General features: G+C 35.4%; 2 protein-coding genes across 4 annotated transcripts; both read left to right on the top strand.

Moving 5' to 3' along the window:
- Positions 1–4,053: 4,053 nt before the first annotated feature.
- Positions 4,054–10,157, top strand: LOC117917566 (F-box/LRR-repeat protein 17). Of its 2 annotated transcripts, XM_034833881.1 has the most exons (11): positions 4,054–4,661; positions 5,161–5,262; positions 5,835–5,979; positions 6,114–6,298; positions 6,730–6,834; positions 7,424–7,521; positions 7,627–7,847; positions 7,945–8,011; positions 8,119–8,204; positions 9,357–9,452; positions 9,831–10,157. In XM_034833881.1, the coding sequence occupies exons 1-11, from the start codon at positions 4,102–4,104 to the stop codon at positions 9,888–9,890; spliced, it is 1,725 nt and encodes a 574-aa protein (XP_034689772.1). In that variant the 5' UTR covers positions 4,054–4,101; the 3' UTR covers positions 9,891–10,157. The 2 variants fall into 2 exon arrangements, with proteins under 2 accessions (XP_034689772.1, XP_034689773.1); XM_034833882.1 differs by lacking the exon at positions 6,730–6,834.
- Positions 10,158–11,346: 1,189 nt separating this feature from the next.
- Positions 11,347–17,811, top strand: LOC117917397 (putative uridine kinase C227.14). Of its 2 annotated transcripts, none has more exons than XM_034833665.1 (12): positions 11,347–11,467; positions 11,951–12,084; positions 12,202–12,245; positions 13,043–13,120; positions 14,584–14,776; positions 15,513–15,543; positions 15,623–15,681; positions 15,851–15,924; positions 16,403–16,489; positions 16,737–16,798; positions 16,890–16,918; positions 17,054–17,811. In XM_034833665.1, the coding sequence occupies exons 1-12, from the start codon at positions 11,407–11,409 to the stop codon at positions 17,138–17,140; spliced, it is 939 nt and encodes a 312-aa protein (XP_034689556.1). In that variant the 5' UTR covers positions 11,347–11,406; the 3' UTR covers positions 17,141–17,811. The 2 variants fall into 2 exon arrangements, with proteins under 2 accessions (XP_034689556.1, XP_034689555.1); XM_034833664.1 differs by lacking the exon at positions 11,347–11,467 and adding an exon at positions 11,519–11,785 and having other exon boundaries at positions 11,932–12,084.
- The last annotated feature ends 1,560 nt before the right edge of the window (positions 17,812–19,371 follow it).

Below are 19,371 nucleotides of genomic sequence, written 5' to 3'. Positions count from 1 at the left end.
ACGGTCGACCGATTTCTCATCTGATTCAACCGATTGAGCCATTTTTTGCTAAAAAAAAAAAATCAGTTTTTTCAACTTAAAACCTTTTAAACAAGTTGGAAAGATATTTGACACAAGGTTTTAGTTGAAAATATGAAATCATCCAATTTTTAAAATATTTAAAACAAAATAACTTTTGGATGATTTTTGTGCATAAGTAAATAATGTAATGTATAAAAATCCTAGTACACCAACAACCTTACAAAGAGATCTTATGGAATTTGGGTCTTGAAAAACACTTCTCTTTGAAGTGGTTTTCTTTTAATGATTTCTCTTTGACTTGATTTGTCTCTGTGATTGCCACTTTGGAAATCGTCTTGTCTAATCACACTTGAAATATAATAATTAGTTCTAAACCTTGTTTTGTTATCATCAAAATTGAGATTAACCAAACCTTGATTTCACACATTCTTATAAAATCATAGTACAAAATTTAAGTTCACTTGGTACACAATAAATTATGATTGAATGGTGCGTTAGTAGTATGCAAGTTTTGAAGTAAGGCATACTAAAAATATACTCCTTTAGTGCTCAAATATTACAATGAAGTTTTGAGTCTTTTTATAAGAGTTCGAAACTCGAACTAATTATTAGACATAGTTTGGGGTCATTTGATAGAGCAATGATTCAATTACCTTACTAACTGTTAGCAATTAATGCTTTTGATAGGTGACTATTGGGGTTCCAGGCTTTAATTCTTTAAGGTTTAACACTAACTAGTTGAATACATGCTATGGGGGAAAAAAGTGTCTGCAAATGTACATTGACTCTCAACTGTTTCCTCGTCGTCTCTATCGATTGCACTATAAAGTCTGTAAAAGACCTCAATTCAAAGTTTGAAACATTCGATAACTTATATTTGACTTCTTAAAACTTTTTAAAACACATTTATAAAAACTTTGACACAAAGTTTTAATTGAAAATATGAAATTATTGAATTATAAAAAAAATAAAAAGAGATTAGTACTTGAATGGTTTTTTTATATTTAAGTAAAATATAAAATGCATGGTTTTCATGGTTTTAAAAATTGGACCAGTTGGTCCGACTGGTCCAATCATCGTCCGGTCACGGTTTCGGTCAATTCAACTGGAAAATGGTCAGGCCAGAATTGGATCGGTTAAACCGGTGGTCTGATCGGCGAACCGGATGAACCGAACAGTTTCCTCAAAATCGTCTGGTTCAACCTTTTTTTTTATCTCTTCATTGTTGTCGTTCCCCTTCGACGGAACCCTTCTGGAAACCCGCTGGAACCCTCCATGCCCGAGCGTCGAAAAAACCCTGCCAGCAGGACCCCCACCCCTTTTCAAAGCCACCTCGTGACCTCGCCAGAACACCACCACTCCTCCGCGTGCGCGTTCTTCTTATTCGCCAGAACCTCCCGGCAATCCCGTTGGAACCCCCTCTACCCTCGCGCTGGAAAAGCCCTATCGGCAATGTGATGTCCCACATCGGATATAGGAGAATGTTCCTGGCGCTATATATGTGAAGACTCCTCTTAACCAAGTAGACGCGTTTTAAAGCCGTGAGGGCCCCCTTGGGCCCAAAGCGGACAATATCTACATGGTTGGGTGCGAGTCGTTACAAATGGTATCAGAGCCGATCCTCGACCCCGGTGTGGGGGTTTGTTTGGCTCCGTAAGGGGTGTTTGTCTGTTTGGCCCTACAATCCCATGGGACACAACGAGGACGTTGTGTCTGCATGGGAGGGTGTTTGTGATGTTCCACATCAGATAGGGGAGAATGTTCATGGCGTTATATATGTAGAGACTCCTCTTAACCAAGTAGACGTGTTTTAAAGCCGTGAGGGCCCCTTTGGGCCCAAAGTGGACAATATCTACATGGTTGGGTGCGGGTCGTTACAGGCAATCCCCTCACCCCCCTTGCAAAGCCACCCTGCTGGAACACCACTATTCCCTGCTTGCGCGCGCCGGAAAAACTTTTCTTGCTCAACAGAACCCCCCCTGTGTTGGAAACCACCACTTCTCCCATTTTTTGAGGAAAAACCGAAAAGTTTTCCCTTTTTTGTCTGTCGGAAGCCCCTCACCTGGCGTTGGAAGTGGAAACCCCACCTTCCAAAACCTCGCTAGAACCTGCCCGCTCCTCTCATCTTGTTCTTCCAATTTTTTTTTCTTAATTATTTTTTTACCTTATCAGTTATCTCATTATTATTTATTTCCTTATATATATATATATATATATATATATATATATATATATATAACTTATGATTTTAATTTAAATTAATAAAAACATTACAATTTAAAATAAATTATTGATTTTAAAATGAGTTTTTTATATTTTAAAATGAATTTTAAAATTTTAAAATTAAAATTAAAATTATGATTTTAATTTAAATTTATAATTTGAAACTAATGTCCTAATTTTCAAATAAAATTTTAATTTTTAAATAATATAAATATTTTTTTATAATTATTTTAAATTTTAATAATTTATAAATTATATATTTATAACATCACCGGTTGGATCACTGGTCTGACTAGTAAACTGTGAACCAGTAACTTTTTTGGTTCAATGACTGGTCCGATTATGAAAACATTGATGGTCTTAGTACACTAATAACTTTACAAAAAAAATTATAAATAAAGTCTTGAAAGTTGTTTTTTTTTCAATTTTTCTTTAATTTGATTTGTCTTTATAATTGACACATTGAAATTTTTTTTACAAATAAACTTAAAATAAAAATATTAATTTCAAATTTTATTTTGTTATCATCAAAATTGAGATAAATCAAACCTTAATTCCAAGTATTTCATCCCAAAGTTTTAACAACTAATCCTTATTTTTATTTATTTATCTTGTATAAACAGTCAATTTATTAAATGATTTTTTCTCCTTATTTTTATTCATTTTGTTTTTGTATGAAAAGCCAAACTTATTAACCGAGCCGATGTGTAAAATGGTAAGGTTGGTAAAGCAAAAATTTCCTAGAAAATTGTCAATATTCAAAATTAAAATTTCCATAGAAAGGTGAATATTCAAACTTGAAACTCATGTTTTAATATTATTATTGTTACGAAATAGACCAATATGTTAACCATTAAGTTTAATTTTTCTTTGAAAAATAAATAATAATAATAATAAGGTGAATTAATGCATAAAAGTTTACTTGTTAACAATTTTTTAAAATAAGTTATTAAAAAATGGTTCAAAATTTTATTTAAAAATTCAAACACGAATAAGTAGTCAAACTTATTAAATGAGTAGACGTGTAAAATGGTAAGGTTGGGTCAATATTGAAAATTCAAATTCATATTTAATATTATTAGTGTTACCAAATTGATGCGTATGTCAACCGTTATGTTTAATTTTTCTTTATAATAATAATAATAAGAAGAAGGTGGCTTAACGAAGAAACGTTGGTTTGCTAATGATTTTTTAAAACTGTTATTAAAAAATGGTTCAACATTTTATTTTAAAATTTAAACACGAAAAAAATATTTTCAACTTATTTTTATATAAATATCGCACATTTTATATAAGCATTCTAATTTTTTAAAAATATTTTCTATGATTACTAAACATATTTTATAAAAAGAATTAAAATTATATATTAAAAAAATAAATTGTTTTTGTATTGAAGGTTTATTAAACATATTTTATAAGTTAGAAAATTATTTTTGTTAATAATTTCAAAATATGCCTTTAAGTTTTTTTAATCATATATATTAATTTTTTTCCCTGGAATAATAGAATCACGTGGGATTTAATAAAAATCCAAAAATATAAATGTAGTAAAAGGCTAAAAGCGAAAATCCAGACGGCACACGCAAATTAGAACATCCAATTAAAGCGGCTAATCCCAGGGGCATTTTCGTCCGTTAACTACAAGTAAACGAACAAAAAGTCTATGCCACCGTGGGGGCATTTACGTCATTCCATTAGACAGCTCACGCTCCTTCCCATTTCCTTTTTTTTTTTTTCAAAACCGTGGCGCCAAAACTGCTGTAATCTCCCGCCTTTCCGACCACTCTTTTATTTGTTGGCGCCCTCAGTCAATCTCCCTCTCACCCCTCTCATTTACTCTCACTCTAGAAATTTCTAATGCAGCACCGCCACGTGCCTCATCCACCCACCGGCGGCGGCAGCTCCGCCTCTGCCATGGCGGCGTTGGCCGACGCCAAGCGTGGTAAAAAGCGTGGCAGCTATAACTGTGGCCGGTGTGGTCAGCCGAAGAAAGGCCATTCTTGTAACCTCAGCGGCGCCGCTACGCCGACGGACTCATCCGCCTCGACGGCGGATCCGTCGCCGAGGCAGCAATATACGCACCTGCGGCGGGCGCTTTCGTTTGATGACAGCGACGTGAGGCGGTCGGCAGGGGCTGAGGAGGAGGTGGTTGTTGAAGATGAGGAGGAGGCGGGATCGGAGTTGGGGGACGGTGGGTTGCCGGCGAGCTGCTTGTGGGAGGTGATGAGGAGACTGCCGCCGGCGGCAATGCTGGCAGCGGCGCAGGTGTGTAAGGGGTGGAGAGAGACAGCGAGGAGGCTATGGAGGTCCGCGGAGGAGCTCAGGCTTAGGGTTCCGGCGAGGGCTCAGGTTGGGTTTGTTGGATCGGTGTTGCAGAAGTGTCCGGGGCTTGTTAGGCTCTCTCTTAGAATGGAAAGGTTAGGGTCTTTGTAGGGTTTTGATGACACTATCTTTCAGATCTAGGGTTTGGTGGGATGACTCAGTCGATAATGGATCCAAGGATGTGAGCTAACTAAATGAAAACGATCTGAAGTTTCATGCAAAAAATAACAATAATAATAAACGTAAATAAAGATCTCATCTAGAGCTTCAACAGGAGGAAATTAAATTTTTTATTATGGAGTTCTACTAAAAAGATTATTCCTTTAAGCTTGTTTAAGTGAAAAATTGATGCTGATTTATTTATCAACCACAAATCAACCTCTGAGCTGGAAAATCAGAATGTTTAATTTGACAGATCACTATTAGATCCGTCATTTTTCTTGAAAAGATTTGTTTAAAATCTTTATATGATTAATTTTAGCGATTATGTAGTAAAAATTATGCATTTGTTGGAAAAAAAGATTAAACAGAAAGTGTAGAATTGAAAGTGAAGGAGTATTGATCTGATTTTCATACTTTTGTTCGGTTGTGCAGTGTTGTGGATGCAACAATGCTGGCCTGCATTGCATTTTCATGCCCTAATCTTGAATACATGGAGATTTCTACAGGTGTCACTGCCATCAACCGGATTACAGGGTATGTTTTCTATTTTGCTCTCTTAATTAAAATGATAATTTACTTCTTTTATTTCATTTTATTTCGTGCACTTATTTTTATCATGTTATAGATTTCAGAAACACTGCAAATATTGACCCACTCAATCTGAATTATTGCCCAAACCTGGATTTGGCATGAATGCAGAGCATGATTAAACCACCCAGCTTTAAAAAGTATTGGGGTAAACTTGATAATTCCCAAATTGGACAATGAATTTTAATGCTGATTACATGATGCTTTTGCGTGGATGTGGACCATAAACAATTTGTCATTTTCACTGTTGTTGTTGTAGACCATGGTCATGACTCTTCAGATTGCCTTTTGTGTTTGTGGGTGTTGGTTTGCTTTTCGTTGTTTAGATGGACTCTAGCCCTTTAACGTATCAAATGAACTTTATAGTCTCATTGTTGTTTGTTCTAAACTCTGCTGTGTGGTGTAAGATAAATGGTATGTACCACTTTCAAGTGAGTAATTGGGTCTGTGGAGTAAGATAAATAGTCTATACTACTTTCAAGTAAGTAATTGCGTCATCTTATGATCTCCAATTGCAGAGATGAATTGGGTCGTTTTGTGGCGGATAAACGATGCCTTAAAAGCCTGAAGATGGAAGGGTGTTCTAATCTTGGGGGTTTTATTCTTTGTTCGTCAAGTCTCTCTACGCTTTGGCTTTCAGATCTGCACTCCCTGTCTAAGATGGTGATTATTTTTCCCTTATCCTTTTCTCTCTTAAGGTGCTGATCATCCTCAGCTCTAACTCATTTTCTTATTTATCTACTTACTTTTACATTTAAACCAATTCTCGTGTACTTATCCAAGCCTCCTTTCTGCAGGCTTTTAATTGCCCCAATTTAAAAGAGATTTCCTTGGACTTTTCTCGTCATGAAAATGATACTACTGATCTTACTACCATGGTTGATGGTCTGGCAAGGACCTGCCTAAGGTTGCAAAACATACACATTGCTTCAGTTAGACTTTCTCATTCAGTTGTCCTTGCTCTTGCAGCTGCAAACTTCAGGTTTTCCAAATACTTTAATCATGCTTAATATTTAGTTCATTAATTCTGGGAATATCATCAATAATCTGTTAAGAGATTATTAAAAGCATTACTCAATCATGTTTAGTTTGTTACTTTGGTTATGCAACTCATAGTTAGCTTATTCATTTGGTAATGTGGCTAATCCTTAGTCTAATAATTTGACACTGTGGTTGGTGCTGGGTTTATTATTTGTTGATATTCCCAGTATTTATTTTATTAATTCAGTTTAATAATTATGTGTCATTACAATTACTAAAATATGGATGGAAGCATTAAAAGTACATTACTAACTATTCAGCACTGCAGTCATAGAACCCTCATAGTCTACTTATGAAAAATCTGACTTTTTAAGCACCAGATGTCTAATGTCTAGAAGTTTGATACATGCTGCTTGATTGCTCTATGTTCAGGGGGCTGCGAATGCTTTCACTTCTACTTGGATCAGAAATCACTGATGCATCAGTTGCTGCAATTGCATCAAGCTATTCAAATTTAGAATTGCTTGATTTGAGTGGGTATGCACTAGTCCATAGTTTTAATTGTTGAGTATTTATAAGATAATGGGTTAGTCTTGAAAGCTATTTGCTTAGGTAACTTGTAAAGGTTCTGGTATTGTCTTCAGATTGAGGCAGTGTAAATGCTTCTCACTTTATGTTATTCCCCCTCCAGTTTTTAGTTGTTTTGCAGCTACCTCAACATTTTATTCATTAAGTGAGGTAGTTGGCAAAGCTCAATTTTTTTAAGCAACAAATTCGCCCTTGTTTTTAACTTTTCAGAGAAAAAGACTTCATACTCTGGTAGTTAAGTTATACCTCCATATGTAACTTGCCCTTAATATAATATTGTAGAAGTGAGCACTTAAAAAAATAATAATACTGTAGAAGTGAGCGCTATACTTGTAATAAATTTCCTAAGTTGTGTCTTAATTCTAGTCTTATGTAACATCTATGAAAACAGAGAAAAGGTCTGCAAGGGTAGGTTCCCTAATGAAAACACAGTATGAAATTGATTTCAGATATTTTACCTGCAATTGAGATTTTAGAAGAAAGATCTAATCTGCTTGATTTTCAAGACTCATTTTGAATCTATCTCTGACCTTTTCAGGTCTAGTATCAGTGACAGTGGCATTGGAATGATTTGCAATGTGTTCCCTGAAACCCTATCAAGACTGCTTCTTGCAGTTTGCCCTAACATTTCATCCAGTAATTTCCAACTCCAGTTCCCAATCTGCTATACTCCTTTGTTTGTCTATTTATTTGTTCCTGAATTAGCTATTGTTTATTAATCTCTTATCTTTTGTCTTTCAGGTGGCATTCAATTTGCCACAGCTCAATTGCCCCTTTTGGAACTTATGGACTGTGGGATGACCATAAGTGACCCAAATTCCCAGGGTCCACCCTCTGAAGAAAACATTGATTGTGAATCACAGCAAGTTTCCAACAGTAAGATGCACCTTATTTACCAGAAGCTGATCATTAAACACAGTCGGTTGAAAAAACTCAGTTTGTGGGGTTGTTCTGGCTTAGATGTGAGCTTCTTTATCCTAAAATGATAACTAAGCATATAGAGCATTATCTCGAGTCAGTTTCTGTCTTTAAATATTGAATTTGTGAATTTACTTGCAGGCTCTGTATTTAAACTGCCCTGAACTCAATGATTTGAATCTGAACTCTTGTACAAATTTGCATCCAGGTATGTTATCTGGTGCCCTCTGCTGAGCACATGATCTTTAATTCTTTATAAAGACTTGGAATTTGGATTTCTTTTATTTAATTAATGATTTTGTTCTTTTTCCTCAGAGAGATTGCTTCTTCAGTGTCCCAATCTGGAGAGCATACACGCATCAGGTTGCCAAGACATACTAGTTGGAGCCATTGAAAGCCAGGTAGAAAAGCCAGTTTCTCATAGAGTTCATTAAACATTTTTAATGGTGCACTGATATGTTTTAGTATTTGGATGATTGCTTTCCTAGTCAATGCAAGTCCAAAGGATTGGTAATTTCTTTGGTATCCAGACTGAACCCCCAAAACTAGTGTGTTTGCAGCATTATATGGTTGTCACTTTGTTGATTGAGAATTTCATGGTCCTGCAGGATGGAAAAGAGTTCCCTTTTCTTATTCTGGTATTAGTTTCTTGAAATTAGGCTAGTAATGTGTTTTAATAATACACCCACTCACATGACAACTATAAATTTATGTGCTTCCTTTCACTGGAACAATGTCGTTCTTTAAGGCTACATTTGGCATGCTGGATAAAAGGTTCAAATGTGATGAGCTAGGTTTTATGTTTCAAGAATATTATTCTCTTAGGAAACAATATCCCTATTTTATGTCTGGTTCTTTATTGAAATAAGGATGACGTTGGAAAACATATTTGTTCGCAAAATCTTATGTTGAGATGAGATTATCCAATCCCATGGATGTGTACCCTACCTACATGAGTGGGACTTTTAAATCCCATCTATGGGGGATTGGTGAGCTGGATAACTTATCAGTCCTTGCAACTTACCCCTATCCAAACATGGGAATAGGATTTTGAAATCCTAGTTCACCTCGTTATTGTACCAAGCACAGTATAAGATTACATTGGTGGAATCCTTAGTTGAAATTCCATGTTCTTATCCTTTTTGATGCACAAGTTCTGGAACACCTTTCACGAAAATATGCTAGTTGTCTATGTTGCCCAATCTTATATTCAGCAAAACATTGCATCAAAGTAGAGATATATCAAACTATTAGTGATGTGGGCCTCATGCAACATATTTGATGTCCTTTACATTTACTTTGAATGAATAAAAAAGTGAATCTATCAATCATTTGATTCTAGTTGAGGTGGGTTTGACCAGAGCTCAGACTCATCCAAAATTTGGTCTTTCATGATTCACACTCCACAAGATTATTATGGCATGTTTGAATATAACACTATCTTGTGACATATTCGAATATAACATAATGTTTTCCTTGTGTTTATATGAAGATTGAAATGGATTGCACAAAATTATGGTCATCAAACTTTTGCAATTTCCTTTGTGTTGCAGGTTAACAATGGTTCTGCTGTAGAAAATCAGTTCCCTAGCAAACGATTAGCTGATGGCTCCAAGAGGGTTCGAGTTCCATATTTTTTAAGCCCTCAGGTAAATTGAAAAGCCCATTTAACTGCAAGCAATGTTTGTAATAAAGTAATGTTTGTTTGACAAATTTTAGGCAACTCAGTCTCATGCTTGCAGTTTATAATTGGTAGTTTGTTGTTAATAACTACTAATTCTCTGAAGTTTGTGGGGGTATGCCATTATGCATGCCTGATTGTCTCATATTGTACAAATACTTCAATGACTAGCAAATGGAATTCACCATAATAATAATAATATCATCAAAGCACAGTTTAGTTGCAGATTTTCATTTTTCCTTTTCCATTTATATGACTAAACTCTAGTTGAAGCTCTTTCTTTTCTTAAAACCAACTCTTGTGTTATATTTCAGTATCTTACTAAAGCTTTTGTTTTCTTTTATAGCCATCAGACTTTAAGATGGGGAGGGCTCAGAAACGCCGGTGCACTCTGCTCATGGATTAGTAATATATGTGCCCAAAACACCACACTAACTGTACACTCAAGAGCAAATTCTTGTTGGTCCTCAGGAACCAAATGATCTGTAATTGTTGAAATGGTGGTTTGTGTGCTGGTGCCCACTGGATAGTGCCTTACCCTCTTTTACATCCCAAAACAAATATTGTTTCATTTTCAAAGTCAAGTTGACATAGGAAGAGACATGGCATGAACATTTAAGTTTATCGGCTCTTCCTGCCTCTCAAATAAAGAATTTATTTCCCTTTGTCATCACATTTGTGTGCAAGCTTCTGTTTTGATTTCTTTTGCGTCTCCAAGGCCCGGCCATAAATAGCCTTGTCCGTTCCCCATTTCCCATTTCCCATTCCCTGATTGTTGGTACACGACCTATTGGATAGGGTTGATTGGTGGGCGAATCCAATAATATCTCCTTGAAAATTACCTTTGTTTGCAGAAGTTTGTCCAAAGGAAATTGGACAATTGGTGTTGGTCGTCAATCAGGCAACTAAAGTAGTTGTTGGATTCGCCCCCAATCAGTCAGACAACTATTAAAGTCACGGGTTTAAGATGTGTGATTTTTAAATTTGCATTAAATTCGATTTTTATGTGATTTCTAGTTTTATTAAGTAAAAGTTCATGTATAGATTGATTGATTTGGTTTTGAGTAATAAAATTAAACCGAATCAATCTAATTAATGATTATTTGATTTAAAAGTGATTCTAAAAAATATTTTTTAAAACCATTGTCATACGAGCTTTTAGTTAGATAGCAAAAATTGTTTTTTATTTTGTTAATTTAGGTTAAAAAAATTATAAGTAGATATTATTTAAATAAATACCAAAGGCTTAGACTATAACATTAATTATGTGTCAATCAATGGATGTAATATTAACATTAATAACATAATTAATAAATATTACATATTATAAGTTTATATATATAATTTTTGGTTTAACTTTAGTTATAATCTCTTTTTTAATTAGAAAATCCGTGCATCAAAGCCGCTTAATTTGATTTTATATTTAGAAAATTAAAATCATTAAAAAATATCTAAAAAAATATTAAGGTACGGTAGTGATATCTATGGAACAAAAAATTTGAACTCTTAAAAATCTAAATGGTTGAATAAAGTTAGAATCAAATGAGAGCAAAGAAATTAGGGTACCATCAATAAAACTTAAAAATATATACCTAATTGATCATGTTTTTCTGATCCACTCAGCCGTTGAATTCGGTTTGATCGATTATTTTATCCTTTCAATCGACTTTTTATACACTCAAAAAGTACACGTGGTAAGGGTCATTTTAGACCATTACTTCAGAAAACATAGATTTTAATGGCAGTGGTTGAAAAGGTGAATGTGGTCGAACCGTAATATTCATAAAATTTGAGGATCAATTTGACATTTTATTAAAACGCGCCTAATAATTTCCTCCTGTACTTTGGATGAAAAACTCGACGCCACGTTCTTCTTCTGCTTCATTCTCTCACTCTACAGTATTAAGTATCAACATCCAAATATGGAGGTCGCCTCCTTTTCAACATCCTCACAAGGGTTTTGGTCTTCTTCTTCCTCATCAGGTCTACTTCTTCTCCTAATTCTCTATTCGTTTTTTCCCCATAATTTCGGATAAATTTGCGTTATTTCCTTACATACTGCAAAATTGTAAATTTCATATAAAAAATGCATCCACAGCCCTAATTTTTTATTAATTGAAGAATAATGTGTTTGATCTGGTAATCAAAATGACTGTTTCGAGGCGTATATTGTTTTCGAAATATGTTTTATGTTTTATGTAAAGCAAAATATCGATTCTTTGCAGCAATGCCTTTGATATGGGGAAATTTCGTGTTCAAAGGATCAAAACGAGGGCCAAAACCAGATACTCAGAAGAGAAAGTAATTATTTTTGGAAAGAAGAAACTGAAACATGTTTGAAGTTTACTCATTCAAATTATCTTTGTTTCGGGTCTTTGAGTTTAGGTTTTGTGTTGTTTGATCGCTTATTTTTTTTGGATAATTGTTCTTGGTTTGTGTTGATTAAGAGGGGTGACTCATCTGCAGAGCTTTTGCTGCTAAGAAAGGTGAAGGTTCCAATAACGTATAGATGTTCCGTGCTCAATTCACCAACTAGACGAAGTGTGCAACCTTTGTTTGGTGGGACTAGGTCTCAATTTGGAAGGGAAAGCTGTTTGAAGGTTAAATTTTGCTGCTAACCATCAAAATATTTTCTTCTTCTTAATTTTTGGAATTTTAGGAATTGTAAATATAGGTATGGTTATTTTTAGTGATATATTGGCTTACTTAATTTTCAGGTTTCATGTAGTCAAAAGGGAGAAATCCCTGTCGTGGATGGCAGGTATGCCGGTTTTCAATTTGGATGACTAGATTCAGAAGTTCATGAAACCCCTCGCTAAATAGGAAAAGATAAAGTAAATAAAAAAAATCACATTCTCTTTTTTAATATGATGAGAGTATCACAGTGGTGTCATTTTTTCTGGCTGAATTTGAATGCTATAACTTTGATTCATAATTTCGGGTCAAATTGGCTCTTTAACCCAACAAAATAATAAAATATACGTATTAGCCATGTTTTCAAATTGTTATTTGAACTAGGCTACTAGCCCTTTTCATATACATATATATATAAATTATTTAGAAACCACATTTTGAAATGGTGGTTCCAAACAATTTTAGAAAACAAAAAATGGAAAGACAAAGGATGAGCGAGAAAAAGGCTATTTTGAACAAAAGTTTCAAAACATTCCCCCAAGGGATGTTTTGTTTGGATGAAAGACCATTTTGAACTGAAACTCTTTGATTCATATCATACATTTATAAGTGAGATGGTCATTTTGTAGTTTTGATTTAAATATATGTTGCGACAGCAAGCATGTTTTCCTAATGATCCAATTTTCTATGAACTATGAAACACAGGGAAGTTGAACACTATTTACTTTGATGTTTTCACTTCTCAGTTGACCTTGAGGCCTGGTTCAAGTAGTAAAAAGGTCGTGGAGGGTTTGTGAGAGGTTTTAGGTTCAAGTTCCAATGGGAACAAAAATTTACTTGTAAAAAAAATGTTCACTTTTTCAGTTGTGTATGCAATCATGCGTATTCTTTGAATTTAAACTGTTGTTTTCATTTCTTTTCAAGGTGTATGGATGAGATATATGATACTTTGGCTGAACGTCTTCTTCCTACTGCAGCAGTAGCATCAAATCCTAATTTAAAGTAAGTTATAGCTTCTTGACTCAAGCAATCTTATTATAATTATTTTTTGATAGGCAAATAAGACTTTATATATATGAAGTGTCATTCAAAAGTGCCCATCAAGCAATCTTAGTATGTTGGCATGTTGTATTACTGAACAGTGCTGCTAAGTAACATACTGCAGACTCAAGTACTCAACAATGCCTTATCCTAATTGTCTGGCTCCTCTTTTCTTCCTTTTTCTTCTCACTCTACATGCTGATGATAAATGTGAGAATTGATATATTGATACCTTACTATTGGACACCTCTTTCCTGATGCAAAGAGAAGGGCCCGGCCACTCCTGGGTGAGTTTGGATCCGGAGCAGACCATGCAACCTGAGGCCCCACTCCCTGGGCCTGCTTCATCGTAGCTGAGAAGGAGACATCGTCTGCCGAATGGGCCAAATTGGGAACATATTGGCCTTGGAGTAGCCCATAAGAGGTGTTGGAGCCCTTTTGGCCAGAGGCAAGGTCCAATCAAGGCCTTCTGTCTGAAATCTGAAGGGGACTACATAGGAGAATGTAGCCATAGGGTTGTTTAATTCTGTTGACCCAAGTGTGTCCACTGGTTGCCATCTGAAGCAACATTGACTAGCCAATGGAAGCCCTAACACAGTGGCTTAGGCGCAGCCTGAGAAATCGGAATTGTCTAATCTGTGGTGCCTCAGCTCCATTCCCATACACCAGAAAGGTAACCGTTGACCCAGCCAGGGTTAGGACATTGGAGACTACATAAGGATGCCCAGACCCCAGCTGGGGGTGAGCCTGTTTATCTCTCATAGTATGACTCCCTCTAACTCCTATGCTTGACTACAACACACTCTCCATTTGGTGCAAAAGTTGAGCTTCCATCCTAGAGCCAGTTGTTTCTTGCAAGCTCTGTTGGTAGATTCCAAACTGACCTGACTGTTGGAGGGGCATAGTTAGGGGTCACGCAACTATCCTTGTGTGCAGGAGTTTGTCCTAGTGAGGTTGAGCGGTTCGTGCAGTCGCCAGTCACCCTGGCAAAATGTTGTTGGGCTTGCCCATCTATTGACCCAAATCGTAAGTCCATGCACCAACCCAAAGCATCCCTCATGTCATTTTAGGATAGTGCAAAGGAAATTAGATTGCAAAGGAAAAATCTTTCAATGGGTTCATCCTTGGATTTTAACTCTCTTAGAGTTTATGGGAGTCTACATGGACATGCTTATGAATGTCTGTGTGGTTATAAATTTCCAATTCTTTTCCTACCTGTGGTTCCCAGCTTTCTCTCCATAGGCTTTGAACTATAGGACACAGGGGCTGCATGATAATAGTTAATGAGAAACTGTATGTTAGTTTCACTTATTGTTTTATCCTTTAGGAATTATTGTAAAGAGCATGTTTTTTGCTCCTGTTTGACCAATTAAAAGATTTTTTATTACTTTTCAGAAGAATTATCTGTGTAAAATATTGTGCAGGCGTATTGTGGGTTTAGCTGGTCCTCCTGGTGCTGGAAAGAGCACTCTAGCATCTGAAGTAGCTTGGCGTGTCAACAAGTTATGGCCGCAAAAAGCTTCATCATTTGATTCTCAAGTTGGGCCTCCAGATGTTGCTGCAGTTCTTCCCATGGATGGGTTCCATCTTTATCGTCATCAGCTGGATGCAATGGAGGTTGGCCTTCCCCAAAATTTTTACTTTATTTTTATTTTTTGGTTTTCTACTTTGACTTCCATTCCCAAGCATTGCTTTACTTTGTGGGCATTTCCTAGTCTTTAGAGCACTATTTGAATGACAATAAACTCAGAAAAGCCTCAAATAAAATGCAAGAGAACACTAGTGCTGTGGAACAAGTCTCAATGTTATTAAGGAACAGACTATGATGCAACTGTTGAAAACACAAATCACCAATCTTGATACTGGTTATAACTAGATGCATCAATATGCTGTATGCTTGAGGTGTAACACATGAGATTATAAGGAGTCTTAAACATCATTTTTAAAGAAATTTTGTGGGAAAGGTCTTTATCCAAATTTATTTAGAGAACTCCAAGCGAGAATAGAGTACGAGTTTGGAACAATATCCTAAAGTGAGTTATCTTGGGGATTTAGGTTTGAAGAATATTAGTTACTATATTAATTTGCATTTAAGGAATATCATTTTATTCATCTTTTGTGAATGGCATAAAACAAAGAAGAACCTACAATCTGATGCATCATTTTTGTGGTATGAAGCACTTTAAATATGCTGTGGTCCTATATATGTACTTTTGATTTTACCATGAGAGGTGCTATAAGATGTTAAAGCACTGTCTTTTAGGTATTATGATTGCATATATATGAACCATAATGCTTCATAGTTGAAACTTTCCAGATATTTGTAATTCTGAGTAATGTTCTTGAATCTTAGGATCCAGAGGAAGCCCACGCAAGAAGGGGAGGTGAGGTTTCTATTTATGATATCACTAATTTGAAACCTTGTAAACATTACCAGTTTTAATCCTGCAATTGGTCAATCAGCTCCATGGACATTTGATCCCACTCGACTGCTGACATGTCTGAAGAGACTGCGGCATGAGGTGAGTAGCTATTGATGTTGGCTGCATCATTTTATTCTTGTTGAGACTTTAGAACTGGTTGGTGCATAAACTTATCTTTTGTTTTTTTTTTCAAAAATAAAAAATAAAAAATTTGTGGTACATGAGTACTTTTCTCATATTGCATTATGATGAGCAATATTTTCTGTAGGGGTCAGTTTATGCACCATCGTTTGATCATGGTGTTGGAGATCCAGTTGAAGATGATATATTTATCAGCCTCCAGTAAGTAATTTACTTCTTTCACATAGATAATCTTATCAACAGCTGCTGCTGATTTCATAATGAACTGGGTGTTTATGAACATTTATCCAGTCCATATGATAGTAACCATGGAATTTTGATTTATGTAATTGAGGGACAACATGGGTGTTGGTGTACAACATGTGTACCTTGGAAAATCCATTTTGAATCAAGGACACTAGTTCTTTTTTCTAACTGATTTATATTTTGGCCACTTTACTCTCTTTCCTTTTCTTTGTTTTTTTTTTTTCTTTCTTTTCCATGTATTCGTGTTTCATTTTGTCTTGTTTTGTTTTATTTATTTATTTTTTTGTGGAGGGAATGCAGTCATGGTGTTTTGGGGTTGTTTGTTCTGTTTGATTTTGTGAAGGTGGTTGCAGCAGCACATAACTCTCTTTTATCCAAGTGGTAGGGGCTTTTGTCCATACTGTATCAAACAAGCTTTTTTTCTTGTTTGCAGGCACAAAGTAGTGATAGTAGAAGGAAATTATTTACTCTTGCAAGAAGGGGATTGGAAGGAGGTATCATCTATGTTTGATGAGAAATGGTAAGCATTGAATTCTTTCTGGAAATTATTGCTCCCTTGGTTATTTGAGGGCAGCAATGTTTTGTTGAGAGAAGTATATGATAGTAATACTGCTGAGACTCTATGCTACACCTGGACACAAACTTAAGCTTGAAATTCTTCATGCTTAACAATTTAATATGATCTTATTTAAGTGTTTTAGAAGGGGGTGGGTGTGGTTTCTGTGCTTTGCCTACTTAAGTTCTTATCCCTTGCATTTCTTGTCTAGGTTCATTGAGGTTGACATCGATACATCTATGGAGCGAGTTGTAAAAAGACATGTTTCAACAGGTGTTCAGTCTCATATTGTTAAGCAATTGCTTATCTGTAAAAGTGAAAAAAATGGTCCTGTACTGATCTGCTTATGTTCTGCTTTTTATAGGAAAGCCCCCAGATATTGCTAAATGGCGGGTAAGCTTCATTGGGTTCTTATCAGTTCCTTTGACACTCTCCTTATCGTCAAACCTCTCTATTAAAGTGTTTTTTTTTTCCTTTTTTTAAATCCTAATTGATCCTCCAAGTTTTTAACTTGTAATTGGCTTTCAGATAGAATACAATGATCGGCCCAATGCAGAGCTCATAATCAAGTCAAAGAAAAATGCTGACCTAGTAATAAGGTCAGTGAATTTCTGAAACCTGTTGGTGTATCCTTCCTGTGTCTAGGAGAGAATGAATGTCATGAGGTCAGTTGAACCCAATGCCAAATAAAATTGATACCCACTGTATAGAAATAATGAAAAACAAATTGAGGGAGCTAATAATTTTTTCTTTATGTGAACTTAGGATATATGTGTATATATGTCAAATTTATTTATTGGGGGTTTGCTTTTTATTCAATGGAAAACAGTTCCATAGAGGAAAATTTTTAAGTTGGTGTTAAGGGGATCTCTTTGTTCCTTAAAGGGAGGGATAGAACTTCAGAATCTAATCCCCTTGTTTCCCTAGTTTAGCTTATTAGCATTTAATTTTGGTTCTGTAGTTTCCTTTGCCATTGAACCTTAAACTGAAATTAAGGTCATTTAAGTTCTCTCGAAAAAGTATTTCCAAAATACTAACAAAACGATACCTTAATTATTTAAGAAAGGAAGCATACAGGAAATAAACAGCAAGAAGAAGTTCATCCCTAAATCAATGCAAGCAAGGTTAGGATAGGAAGAAGAAAGAAACATGCTTAGGTTACAGTTTCTTCAGTGGCATCAGACACTTTAGCTAAGAAGTCCACTTTCCCCTTTCCTACCTATGCACCCACCTGAAGCTAGAAACCACCTCTGCAGAAATATCTATCCTCGTGCATCATATGAAAATACTTTGAATGACCCAGAGAGAATCTGTTGGCTAAATTAATCATGATGGTGGAGACACCTTCACAGTGATATTCCACCATGATATGGAATATCACTTTGCCCTTGCCTGGAGTGCTAGTCATCGAGTTATGATTCCTTTGTCTCTGAATCCTAAAAGTTGTATAGCATGCGCTTGTTTAAAGTGCTCTTTCCACTGTATTTGTAGGTGCTTTGGCTGAAATATAAGCTGTGTATAATTCTTGGAAGGTTCGAGGAAAAGAAAATAAAGAGGCAAAATATAAGAAAAGAAAAAAGGTAAGGAAAATTAAAAAAAAAAAAAAAAATCTCTCTTGTTTGGTTATCTATGGAAAGTGTGAGGGAAAAAATGATTGAGAAATGTATTTTTCCCAAAATTTCCTCACCTTTATCTAAGGAAAATGGAGAGGAAAATCCAAATATAAGAAAATCAGTTTCCTTAGATATTTTTTATCCCGTTCTTTAGGATCCAAACATAACAATGGGGTCTAGAAACACTTCTTGAAATTTGCACCACTCGTTTGTGCAGAAAGAGCTCTGAGATTTCTGAGATAGTTGTCTGCTACTTATGAATTAATTAAGCATGAATCATAAACATATAGTGTTCAGTACTCCCAAATTTAGTCTCAAAACCCTGATGAAGCTTCAGGCTCTGATACTTCAACTGTGCAGTAGAGGCCTAGTTTGCTCTTCTTTTGGAATTTTCTTTTCCTTCATTAAGGTTTTGGCTCAAGATCATAAGCTTCAGCTCCATAATCCATTAAGGACTGTATTTTTCTTTCATTTTTGCATCATACCTTCCTATTCCTACCTACCTACCCAAGAATCCAGGCAATGGAGGAAGTCTCCATCAATGGTGAATACACCAACATACAGAATATTAAGTGTGTAGTATGGAAAAGTTAGGGCTGTCGACTGTGTCCAGCAAGAATCAATAGATGATTGAATTCATTGCTTCCCATTTGGTAAACAGTGGCCACCCCACTCGGATGTTGGAAAACCAACTTTAGCATGGTGGTAATGGTATAGTCTGGTGTTGTCTTTTTTGACTGTCTAAAACCTTTGTTCTGACAGTTTGCATAAAGAGTCCTCCTAAAAGGAGTTTTGAGTATAATTTTAGTGAATACCATACCCAACTATTAAAAAAAGTCTGAATCCTTACAGTATATAGCCAAATCTGAAGGTATAATAAAAAGGGTTCAGAATGAAGTAATGAGATTAGGTATAATAAAAAGGGTTCAGTATGAAGCAATGAAATTTATTAATGTTTTGAAAAAAGAAAAGAGAGATATTTTTGACCCTATGACCTTTTATTGGTGCTATAGAAAGGACCCAATTGTAAACTTCTCTACCCTATGACCTTTTATTGGTGCTATACAAAAGATCCAATTGAAAACTTTGAAGTAGAAGAGCTTTCAGCTTCAATTCCCCTTTTTGTAAAGCTGTGATGAATGCATTTTGCAATATTACTTTTAGCATGGCTTTGAGGGCCTCTCTACTTTTCATTCGTTGAATGTATGAAGGGAAAATTGTAAAAATGTGAAG

The sequence above is a fragment of the Vitis riparia genome, chromosome 7 (genome assembly GCF_004353265.1).
Source record: "Vitis riparia cultivar Riparia Gloire de Montpellier isolate 1030 chromosome 7, EGFV_Vit.rip_1.0, whole genome shotgun sequence".
NCBI lineage: Eukaryota > Viridiplantae > Streptophyta > Magnoliopsida > Vitales > Vitaceae > Vitis > Vitis riparia.
The sequence above is the reverse complement of the archived record's forward strand: the minus strand, read 5'-3'. Positions and strand labels throughout refer to the sequence as shown.

Bases quoted from the DNA above. Each gene is read 5' to 3' on its own strand.
- LOC117917566 (XM_034833881.1), top strand. From the start codon at position 4,102: ATGCAGCACCGCCACGTGCCTCATCCACCCACCGGCGGCGGCAGCTCC. The intron at 5,263-5,834 runs GTATGTTTTCTA...CTCCAATTGCAG, and splicing joins GCCATCAACCGGATTACAGG to AGATGAATTGGGTCGTTTTG. The intron at 8,205-9,356 runs GTAGAAAAGCCA...TTTGTGTTGCAG, and splicing joins TTGGAGCCATTGAAAGCCAG to GTTAACAATGGTTCTGCTGT.
- LOC117917397 (XM_034833664.1), top strand. From the start codon at position 11,723: ATGGGGAAATTTCGTGTTCAAAGGATCAAAACGAGGGCCAAAACCAGA. The intron at 12,085-12,201 runs GTTAAATTTTGC...CTTAATTTTCAG, and splicing joins GAAGGGAAAGCTGTTTGAAG to GTTTCATGTAGTCAAAAGGG. The intron at 16,490-16,736 runs GTAAGCATTGAA...TTTCTTGTCTAG, and splicing joins TCTATGTTTGATGAGAAATG to GTTCATTGAGGTTGACATCG.